General features: G+C 33.6%; 1 protein-coding gene across 1 annotated transcript in view; it reads right to left on the reverse strand.

The window, feature by feature from the left end:
• Positions 1 to 12,500, reverse strand: part of LOC135218919 (kelch-like protein 30) — a 168,767-nt gene that overhangs the window by 67,027 nt on the left and 89,240 nt on the right. The window contains exon 4 of the mRNA XM_064255361.1: positions 1,636 to 1,753. Coding sequence (XP_064111431.1) covers positions 1,636 to 1,753 — 118 coding nt within the window. The remainder of the gene's footprint in view (positions 1 to 1,635; positions 1,754 to 12,500) is intronic.

Below are 12,500 nucleotides of genomic sequence, written 5' to 3' on the forward strand. Positions count from 1 at the left end.
TCCTTTCAGCAACCCTTGGCTTAGTTAAGCTATCTAGGGGACCTCTCTGTCATCAGGTATGAAGGTATTGCCCCTGCATTTGGAGTAAAGTGATCACGGCTAAAGTAGCACTGCTGCAGTCTTGGCAGGATTTAGTGGAACTCTGTCCTCTGCCACAGCTTTTTGGGAACCATTCCTTTTCCCAACCACCCTTGAGTGATTCTCCAGACGTGGGGAACTGATTACATAATTATTTTTGAGGAGTCGTCGCTGTTTAGTGTGTAATTTGGCAGGACATTCTTTCTTTTCGTTGGTCTCCACCTTTCTGGACCTTCTGAAGATGTTAGCGAAGGTCGGTCCTAGTGAACTCCCCATCGCCATCCCCTCCACCTGTCTGTAGAGTGTACCATCAAACACAAAAGCAGGGTCCAGCACGGCCAGTTCCAAGAATGATTTAAATTTGCTTTTATTAAAATTATTAAAAAGGGAATCCTCAGAGGGGAACAGCTTATTTAAAATCATATATATGGTCTCTGCCACTAGAACGTTTGTGAATAGAGATTCGATGTCAAAACTTGCCATAAACAGATCAGTCTTTTGTTTTATCATCTTTTCTTTAAAGGTTATTATTGGTCAGTGGTTGGAGTAATGGGACAAGGAATTTGGAAAGTCCATAACTAGGGGTATTCATGGAGGAGAGGATGAGCCTTAGAGGAATTCCTTCCTTATGCATTTTAGGCAAGCCATAAATAATTCCACATGATAATCCTGTAACTAAGAGGTTTTGATATGTATTTCAGTTTATTGTTGTATTTTGTTTTAGCACCTTCAAGATTCGGTTGGTTTTGTCCTGAGGCTTGGTTATATTATAAAGGTCAGGGGTACCAACTTTCTCAAATTTGGATGGATCATTTAGGATAGCATCCATTTTCTCCACGTAATCACATCTATTGAGAAAGACTGTTCCTCTACCTTTGTCTGGGCATGTAATTATTATGTTTCGGTCTTTGGTCAATTCTTTAAGAGTATCATAATCATTCTTAGTAAAGAAGGGGGGGCCATCTAGGTTTAAAATTATTAAAAGAGCTGTATGCTAAGGCTGAAAATTGAGATCCTAGACATTTACAGAAGGGAAAATTGTAATCATTTGTTACTCAGGGATAACTCATTCTCACATCCATTATTAACGAGTCACATTTCCTGACTAAAAAGGGCTTACCTGAAAGTTATGCACTTAGACAACAGATAAACATTAGAGGAAGGTAGGTTGAAGTTTGACAGCTAAATTAAAAGAGATGAACTGGAACAAATGACAATTATAATACACAAAAAGGCAACTGAACTAGAACCAAATGGATGCTGGAAAACATTCTGTACCATCTACAACATGGAAACCATACTATAAGCAGTATCCTCAAGGAGTCTCATATGTATCAACAATGTTTCCAAGTAGCCCTTCTTTTACAGATGATGAAAAAAATTGTGACCTTAATCATTCATAGTTAATTACTGACATATTGATTGTCACATTCAATTTTTCATTTATTTATAATAAAAGGAATCAATAAATTTACCCATGTTTTACTATCAACATCCATAAAGTACTATACATCATTGTCACAAGACTCATCATAAAGTTTTATTAATAAGACTTACCTCAATCCAGGTATTTATGGCTTCCCAAACAGTCCATTCTCCATTTGGTCCAGTGAACAAAGAAGGATCACTTAAGTACTCTACCAGAGCTGGAAAAAAATGCATTCTACTTGGGTGGCTGCAACTGAGAAAAAGTTCCTTCACAAAAAATCAACTCTTAGATTGGCTGCATATCCTTCATTGCCAAATCATCTTCTAACAAACCAAATCAAAATTAATATTTACAGGAACAATCATTTAACAAATAAGATCATGCATTATTAAACTCTTTACAAATTTAGAAAAAAATAAAAATACTCATTATTAAAAGCAATCATTTCATAAATACAAATATATACACACAATATAGCTATTCGCAGACTCATGATTCGCAGATTTATCTATGAAGTGTATATGCCCATTTTTCATTTAAAATTTGCCTATTCTCTGGATTTTTCACTGAGAAATATTCACACATTATTCTTATATCATTTTTGTGACTAAATGCACTTTTTGTGATAAAACTTATAAAATACTCTGGTATAAGAATTTTTAGATGGATTTTCTGTCTTTTGACTATCAAAATAGGCAGTTTTCAGCATTTTTAGAGGGGTTTGAATTTTTAAGTATTCGCAGATTTTAGCTATTTGTGGGGGGTTTGGTACCCATACCCCGCTAATATGAGGGTCTACTGTGTGTGTGTATATAGTGTGTATGTATATATATATATATATATATATATATATATATATATATATATATATATATATATATATATATATATATATACAGGCGGTCCTGGGTTACGACGGGTCCGGCTTACGACGTTCCGAAGTTACGTACAAGCTTTTTCTTAAATATTCATTGAAAATCCCCCCTGGGTTACGACGCTTGTTCCGAGGTTACGGCGCTTTTAAAAAAACGCATACTATAATAAGAATCCTTTATAGTTTAGCACAGTTTTCTTCCTCTCTCTCTCTCTCTCTCTCTCTCTCTCTCCTCTCTCTCTCTCTCTCTCTCTCATTTACTGAGGACTCGAGATTTTTTATGTACTAGTACCTATTTGTTATTAATACTTTCAAATAATAATAATAATAATAATAATAATAATGAATAATAATAACTGTAATTACAAAATTCATATGTGATAGTATTTTAAAGAAATACAATACGTACTAATCTATTCCATGTCACTTTTAATTAAGGTTAACTCTCTCTCTCTCTCTCTCTCTCTCTCTTCTCTCTCTCTCTCTCTCTCTCTCTTTTCGCCACACAAGATAATAATGTGTCATAGTGGTAACTCCCTCCCCCTCTCCTTTCGCTGGAGCGTTATAAGTATTTTGGGGTTTTTTGAGAGAACACAGAGATAAAACACTCTCTCTCTCTCTCTCTCTCTCTCTCTCTCTCTTTTACCGAGATGAAAGGATTTTTATGGTACTAGTATGTAAAATGTTTATTGATAATTTCAGTTATTTAATAATAATAATAATAATAATAATAATAATAATAATAATAATATAATAATAATAATAATAATAATATAATAAAGCTAATTACAAAATTCATAATGGTCGTATTTAAAGAGATGAAAATGACCTTTCCATTTCACTTGTAAGGATAATTTCCTCTTTCTTACTGAGATGAGATAATTTTTATGGTAGATGCACGTGTTTATTATATTTTCAAATAATAATAATAATAATAATAATAATAGAAGTAGTAATAATACAATAACTAATTTCAGAGAAAATTCTTCCCTTTGTCTTTTTCTGTATCAATTTCCCTACCTCAACTCCAGTGACACAGGAGCTTAACAATGCCATACAATGGTCAACGAATTTAATGGTTTTATGAATCTCTCTCTCTCTCTCTCTCACTGAGATGAGATAATTTTCATGGACATGTTATGTTAATAAGTTTATCATTAATATTTTACCAATAATAATACTATTAACTGTAAGTACAAAATTCATATCTGAGTATTTTTAAAATACAATAATCATTCATTTCTCTCTTTTAAATACTGTAAGGACAACCTCTCTCTCTCTCTCTCTCTCTCTCTCTCTCTCTAATCTCTCTCTCTCTCTCTCTCTCTCTCTCTCTCTCTCTCTCCACTAGATACTTGTCATACATTTGGTGTTTCTATTTCTTCCTTTTATCTCACTCGCTCTCAGCAAAAGAATTGATAGACAGACAAAACATAATTGCACAGTCCTTCTCTTTCTTCTCTGGAGAAATATAATGTATTTATGGGAGGGGAAAAAAGTTGCCAACAGACGTTCATTTCAATCTATGAACCGTAAGGGGTTCTCTCTCTCTCTCTCTCTCTCTCTCTCCTCTCTCTTGTATTTTAATGAAAATATACAGTAATTTGTGAATACACAGTGTTGCACCACGAAAAAAGTAAATTAGTGATAATTTTTAGAGATACTGCCCTAAGAAAAATTGCAAATTAGTGAAATTTTCCCTGTGGACATGTTTTCAAGAACGTCGTTCCGGCTTACGACGATTTTGGGTTACGACGCGTCTTAAGAACGGAACCCCCGTAGTAACCCGGGGACTGCCTGTATATATATATATATATATATATATATATATATATATATATATATATATATATATATATATATATATACACACATATGCACATATGCATCTTATTTTACTGGTAGTGCCACCCTTCCAACTGAATTGATTGAGAGTCAGGAAATTTAGTTTCATGATTTAATGATTAGAGAACTTTTCTCATGGAGCTGGATTCTTTTTTGGAAGACATCAAACTTCTCTTTCCAAGAATATTCTATTCTTTTAACAAACTGGTAATGCACTGCCAGATGCGAGAATAAAGCTACAGATCTGTATTTTTGAAACTATAGCTCTTATGACCTTTGTGCCTGAATTGCTAATGGCCTGGACTCTCACTCAAAAGGCCAGGGTTTGTTCCTGTGGTGAGTCAGAAATTTAGTGTATATACTTTAACAAGATGCAATACCCATCCGCAAAGTTACTGCACTTTTCAAAGACATCCCTTCAGAAACTTTGTTTCATTTCTGAAATACGCACTAGTATACTTCCATCAGTACAAGTTTTCATGCTTTTAAATGTAAAATTGTTATGGAAACTTTGTTTATACTATATATTTTTTTAAATATGATATACAAAGGCAGTGAGTACTTCATAGTATTTGTCATTAAGACCTCCATGATCACGAGATGATGATGTTCTGTCTTACTGATTTGATAAAATGAATTCAATAATGTACTAGTAAAACAGGCATATCTAAGAGTAGTCGTTCTGTGAAAATTTACTTTCTTAACCTTGGAGAAAAGTGCTGGCAAAATCTGTTCCATGTACTATGTTACATATAATTACAGCACAGTTAATCTACTTTCACAGGATGTGATCTCATTCACACCTTTTTAAAGATGATACCCTTCCAGAGTTTACCTCACATGACCTGGAGATAATCCCATTCGGGCAAGGTGGTTTGAAATTATGAACTCGTTAATGAACTAACATATATCTGTGACATCAAAAATGTATTAGCGTCATTCTGTGAAAATTACACTTTGTCAACCTGAAAGAGAAATACTGTGTAGTCATCTTCATCGTTACTCATTGTACAATGGTACCTCGACATACGAAAGGCTCAACTTACGAAAATCTCGAGATACGAAAGCAAATACGAAAATTTTTACAGCTCTACATACGAAAAGTTTTCAAGATACGAAAGGTTGTTGCTGTAAAGTCCCGAGATTCGCCCAGACCACCGAGAACAATTTTAAAACTCCCGCGCCGCCAACTGAGTAAACTCGCCACCATTCTCCTGCTCTCCCATTGGTTCCTGATGCTAGTCACCCCATAAGGTCCTGCTCTCCTTTTGGTCAGCATCTACCCCTTGTGCTTTAAATATTCTATTGGTAAAAGGATGCTGTAAATTGAAAAACTTATTCATGCAATACATTTAATAAAAAAAAAAAACATTAGGTAAAGATAGAATAAAGAATAGAAATGAATGGTTATTATACTATTTGGTAGTTTCATTAGTTGAAGAGAGATACTAATGAAAATTTATGGCTTACTGTGTGCTAGGAAAAATTATTGCATGAAGTTCGTTCGATACTCGTAAGACGGGTAAGAGCTGAATGTAAACAATCGATTGGAAGGTTTTTTTTTGTTTGTTTGTGTATTATAGTTAATGATTAATTAATAATTATTTGAAATGAGTACATACTGATTATTTATACATTTTATTGGCATATTCTAAGCTTTTAGCTTCTTAGGTTTAGATGTCAGAATCATAGACTAGGCTACAGTAGCAACCGCTAACATAGGCTAGCCTTATTGCTAAGGGACATATGCTAAAGTCCTATTATATGCAGTAAAAATGGGGTTGAACATTACATGCAGTGTAATATTACTCAAGTATGTACAGTATTTTGCCTTTTTGGAGTCATATTTCTTCCGTCGGATCGGCGTCATAACCCTAGAACATGTGTTTTAGGCCTGGAAATATAATTTACTGGGGTGTTTTTGGAGGGCTTGGAACGGATTAGCCATTTTACATGTAAAATGTGGTCCAAGATACGAAAACTTCATGATACGAAGGCCGCCTCGGAACGGATTAATTTTGTATCTCGAGGTACTACTGTACTACAATGCTAATGAATCGTCTTCAAACACATTCATCACTGGTGAGTACCCATGCTTACTTTTTTTTATTTACAACCCAATACATTCTTTATGTGCATAAAGTATGTACGTACGTATTTCTCTCTTTTCCTCGTGTTCGTAGTCAGCCCTCAAACAATTACAAGGTTTTAAATTGATTGAATTTTACCTTCACTGTCTGTGAACATTACATACGTCCATACATGTTTTCTTTATTTCATTGAATTGTGTACTTTCGTTATGACTGACTTATGAGGTTTACCTAGTGACACAAAGCAAACACCTTTTACTCTGTGAAGGAAAAAGAAAATGGGATCCCATGAATTAGGGGTAAAGATAGTATACATATATACATATGTAGTAGTTGCTGTAACTATCTTTATGTTGAACATTTATTTATTTTTTAAGGATAATGTATTAAACTAACTTTTAAATGATACTACAGTAACTTTAATTTCATTTAAAAGTTAACTTAACATTTAGGGTGCATGATTAGTGTCATATTTAGCATTCAAACTATGAGTAAGCATTTATTGGCATTTTTAGAGACCATGCTAAACTTACACAAAACTTCCCCTTGTACAAGGGGATCTAAAACTGTGTGTGTGTGTGTATATATATATATATATATATATATATATATATATATATATATATATATATATATATATATTATATGTATGTATGTGTATGTATGTATGTATATATAGATATATATCTATATATATATATATATATATATATATATATCATATATATATATATATATGTGCACAAGCTAAGAAAATCTACAGGTACAGAATGGCATAGAAAGACCACAAACATACAAGAATGGAAGGTGGGGGGTTTTTGTAGGGCTTGGAACGAATTAGGCAATTTACATGTAAAATGTGGTTCAAGATACGAAAAAATCAGGTTACAAAGGCCGTTTCAGAACGGATTAATTTCGTATCCCGAGGTACTACTGTACATATATACAGTGGTACTTCGAGATACTAAAAGCTCAACTTACGAAAAACTCTCGATACGAAAGCAAATACGAAAATTTTTGCGGCTCTACATACAAAAATTGTTCAAGATACGAAAGGTATACGTACTACATAACAATTACGTACAGTATATATGTAGTCATGGGTCCCAAGAAACTTGAAATTCACGGAAAGAAGAGGATGCTCTCTTTGGAAACGAGGATGGAGATCATAAAAAATATGAAGCTGGTATGCGATTGAGTATGATCGCTAAGGAACATGGCCAAAATCCGTCGACGATAGGCACCATCCTTAAGCAGAAGGATGTCATCAAAGCAACTACACCTTCCAAGAGCATGACTATTTTGTCCAGCAAGAGGACCCATGAGCACGATGAAATGGAGAGGCTTCTTCTTGTCTGGATAAAAGACAAAGAAATCGCTGGCGATATCATAACCGAGACGGCAATCTGCCACAAGGCCAGCGCTATTTTCGGCGATTTGATTGCCCAGGCCGAAGACGACGAAGGAGAAGGGACATCAACGCCAACCCCGAACTTCAAGGCTTCACATGGGTGGTTCGAGAAATTCCGTAAAAGGAATGGCATCCATTCGGTGGTGCGGCATGGGGAGATGGCCAGCTCGGACATGAAAGCGCCCCAAGCCTTTATTAAGGCGTTCGACAAGATGACGATCAATGAAGGCTACAGTTCTCAGCAAGTCTTCAACTGTGATGAGACTGGCCTTTTTTGGAAATAAATGCCACGTCGGATGTACATCACAGGAAGAAAAGAAGCTACCCAGGCATAAGCCTATGAAAGACAGGCTTATGCTCGCACTTTGTTCCAACGCCAGTGGGGATTGCAAGGTCAAGCCCCTACTGGTCTATCATTCCGAGACTCCTTGAGCCTTCAAGGCCCACACAGTGCTTAAGGAGAATCTTCTGGTGATGTGGAGGGCTAATGCGAAAGCCTGGGTAACGAGCCTTTTGTTCACCGAGTGGGTAAATCTGTGTTTCGGCCCAACAGTGAAGAAATTCTTGGAAGAGAAGCGCCTCCCTATGAAATGCCCCTGCTCACCCTCCTGGCCTCAAGGAAGATATCCTAGTGGAGTATTCCTTCATCAAGGTTCTTTATCTTCCGCCTAACACCACCACTCTCCTCCAGCCCATGGACCAGCAAGTGAAATTGAACTTCAAGAAGCTGTATACAAAACATCTTTTCAAGAGATGTTTTGACATCACTGATACCACAAATCTCACCTGCGTGAATTTTTGAAGGAGCATTTCGATGTTGTGATATGCATCCGACTCACTGACCAAACTTGGGAGGAGGTTTCGAGGCGAACCTTGAATTCCTCATGGAGGAAACTCTGGTCTGATGCCGTATCCGCCCGAGACTTCGAGGGATTCGACGTGGGTGAAGCTAATGCTGCAGATTCAGGAACAGTTGACGATCCTGAAACTGTTTCGCAACCAGATCTTGACAAGATCGTTGCGCTCAGCAAGTCCATGGGGCTGGTCGTCGACGAGGACGACATCAATGACCTTCTCAAGGAGCACCAAGAGGAGCTTACGACGCATGACCTGAAGGAGTTGGAGGCCATGCAACATAACGTCGTTCAAGAGGAGTTCTCTAGCAGTGGCGAGGAGGAGAACAACGACTCTATGACAACGGCAGAAATTAAGGATGCTCTGGCTGCTTTCCATAAGGTGCAATCATTCGTAGAAAAGACACACCCCAAAAAGGCTTGCACAGTTCAATGACGTTTGCCTGAGTCGTTTCAGGAACATTGTCAAAAGCAGGAAGAAGCAATCTTCCTTGGATAGTTATTTTTTAAAGAGGTCTTTAGTAGGAGTAGTAAGCAAAAAGGAAGAACCAAGTAATACTATGAAAAAACAAAGTTGAAAGTGGTGAAAAAGTTGAAATTTTGTATAAAAAAAAGTTAAAAAAGTAAAAAAAAAATGTGAAAATAAAAAAAAAGTAAAAAAAAATTCTAATTTCAAGTTTTTTGTAAAGTTAAGTGTTACAGTTTTGTTAATGTGTTTCGTAAAGTTTAGTTTGTGTTCCTTACATTCTTTTATGTGTTTCATAAAGTTAAGTGTACGTACGTATCTGTCGTTTGTCCTCCTCCTCTGTCGCTATTTTCGGAGATAGCCTCACTCGAAAGGTAAACTTCCACATTTTAGTACAGCAATTCTTGTATACCATAAACACTAATACACTTTATTTACAGGTACTATGTAGTACATATTAGCAGTACGTATTAAGTTAGGTATTGAATGGTCCAAATTGTTGTAGTATTTCATTGTTTATAGGTCAATTTAGCTTTATTATGAAATTTACTGGGGTGTTTTTGGAGGGCTTGGAACGGATTAGCCATTTTACTTGTAAAATGCGGTCCAAGATACGAAAAGCTCATTATACGAAGGCCGCCTCTGAACGGATTAATTTCGTATCTCGAGGTACCACTGTGTGTGTGTGTGTGTGTGTGTGTATATATATATATATATATATATATATATATATATATATATATATGACCAAGAAAGTATCACTCATTGATGTTGCAGTACCATGGGACACTACCCTCCCCGTTCTCTTCACCCCCTCCCCCCCTCTCTCTCTCTCTCTCTCACAACCCGACTCTACGGTAAACATCCTTTTGCCCAAATTGCCTCCAACCTTTTCACAGGCGCCGCTACACAGAAAAAGCATAAGAAATTTCTCTTTATGAAAACCGTATATCAAACTAATATTTTGAAGACATTTATATTATTCTTTAATTTTTCTGCCATTTTCATTTGAACGATTTCGTCTCTGTGTTGTGACATAGTATTGACAGGTAAAATATTATTCAACGATTTTGTAAATAGTTCGTTTTTGTAAATAATTTTTTTTGTAAATGCTCAATTTTGCAAATGCTTATTTTTGTATATGCTCACTTTTGCAAATACTTTTTTTTTGGCAAATGATCGTTTATATAAAATCCTTCTTTATAGTGGAAAATGCCTTTAAAAAAGATTGAAGACCACACATGTAATTAAGGAAATTGGCAATATATATATATATATATATATATATATATATATATATATATATATATATATATTACATATATATATATCTGAAATAATTCGAGTATTGTAAAAGCTTTTGTTTTTTACCTAAGTAATATGGTACGTTTGCTTATGGTGCTGTTCGAATTCTCATAGGGTTAGATATGGTAGAGCCACAAAAAATAAAGAAGAAACGTACACACAAAAAGATGATTTGATATACATACATTATATATATATATATACTATATATATATATATATATATATATATATATATATATATATATATATATATATAATCCCATGCGGGTCAGAAAAGGCACTAACCATAAGCATTTTATTAAAATATATGCCGACATTTCACAACTCCATATAGTTGCATTTTCTAGGCTGCTAACCATCGATCATGGAAATCAATAAACTAATAAAATCCGAATTACATATTATAATTAGATTAAACATTCAGAACATAATTACTAAAACATTTACTTAAAGAACAAGCAAGTGGCTGGTGACAACCTACCCAGAGGGTGGTACAGTCAATTTCATAATTATGGATTCCAGTATTTTTAAGTTGTTTTCTTTTTGTCCCGAAGGGGAATTTTTAATTGATAATTTCGTCCCCTCATGGAATCGAACCACTGTCCAGCGGACAGGCACAATATCAGGACGACATTGACGTTACTGATTCAGCTAACAGTGAGGCTATAAATTTATACCGATTCTGACCTTACAAATCACCTTACAAATGGCTACTTTCGTCAAACGTTCATATTGGCTAACATGGTTGAGGGGGTTGCATATCGATTCTAATTACCAAAAAACCGTGTTCAACAGTGATTTGTAAGGTCAAAATCAGTATAAACATATAGCCTCACTGTTAGCTGAATTGGTAACGTCAACGTCGTCCTGATTTTATGCCTGTCCGCTGGACGGTGGCTCGATTCCATGAGGGAACAAAATTATTATCAATTAAAAATTCCCCTTCGGTTTACATATATGAAAATATATCAATTCCGAGGTAGAGCAAATTATAGATATTAAAGGGCATTTGTAGCTCGAATGATTTATATGAATCACGGGGATGTGATAATTATTCATAAAATGGCTACATTCATCAAACTTTTGAATTGGCTAACATTTTAGAGGGGGTTGCATATCGATTCTAATTACAAAAAAACTGAGTTCAACGGTGATTTGTAAGGTCAGTAATGGTATAAACTTGTAGCCTCACTGTTAGCCGAATCGATAACGTCAATGTCGTACTGATTTCGTGCCTGTCTGCTGGACGGCGGTTCGATCCCATGAGGGGACGAAATTATTATCAATTAAAAATTCCCCTTCAGTTTAAATATATGAAAATATATCAATTCCAAGGTAGAGCGAATTAGATATTAAAGGACATTTGTAGCTCGAATGATTTATATGAATCACGGTGATGTGATAATTATTCATACATATATATGTGTATATATATATATATATATATATATATGGATTTATCACGTTCCTAACTTTTGTGATTCAGTTATACATATGTATATATATATATATATATATATATATATATATATATATATATATATATCATATATGTATATGTAAATATATGTGTATACATATATATGTAAATATATATGGATATATATAAATATATATAACTATACATATAAATATATACATATGTATACATATAAATATATATATGTATACATATAATATATATATATATATGTATACATATATATATGTATACATATAAATATATATATATATACATATATATATATATATATATACATATATATATATATACATATATATATATATATATATATAAATATTTATTATATATATACATATATATATATATATACAATATATATTTATATATACATATATATATACATATATATATATATCAGATATATATATATATATCATACACACACATATATATATACATATAATATATATTCATATATATATATATATAATATATATTATATATAGTATATATATATATATATATATATATATATAATATATATATATATATATGTATATATAATTATATATGTAATATATATAGTATATGTATGTATAATTATATATGTGTGTGTATATATATATAATATATATATATATATATATATATATATATATATATATATATGTATATATATAC

Source organism: Macrobrachium nipponense, chromosome 1 (genome assembly GCF_015104395.2).
Source record: "Macrobrachium nipponense isolate FS-2020 chromosome 1, ASM1510439v2, whole genome shotgun sequence".
NCBI lineage: Eukaryota > Metazoa > Arthropoda > Malacostraca > Decapoda > Palaemonidae > Macrobrachium > Macrobrachium nipponense.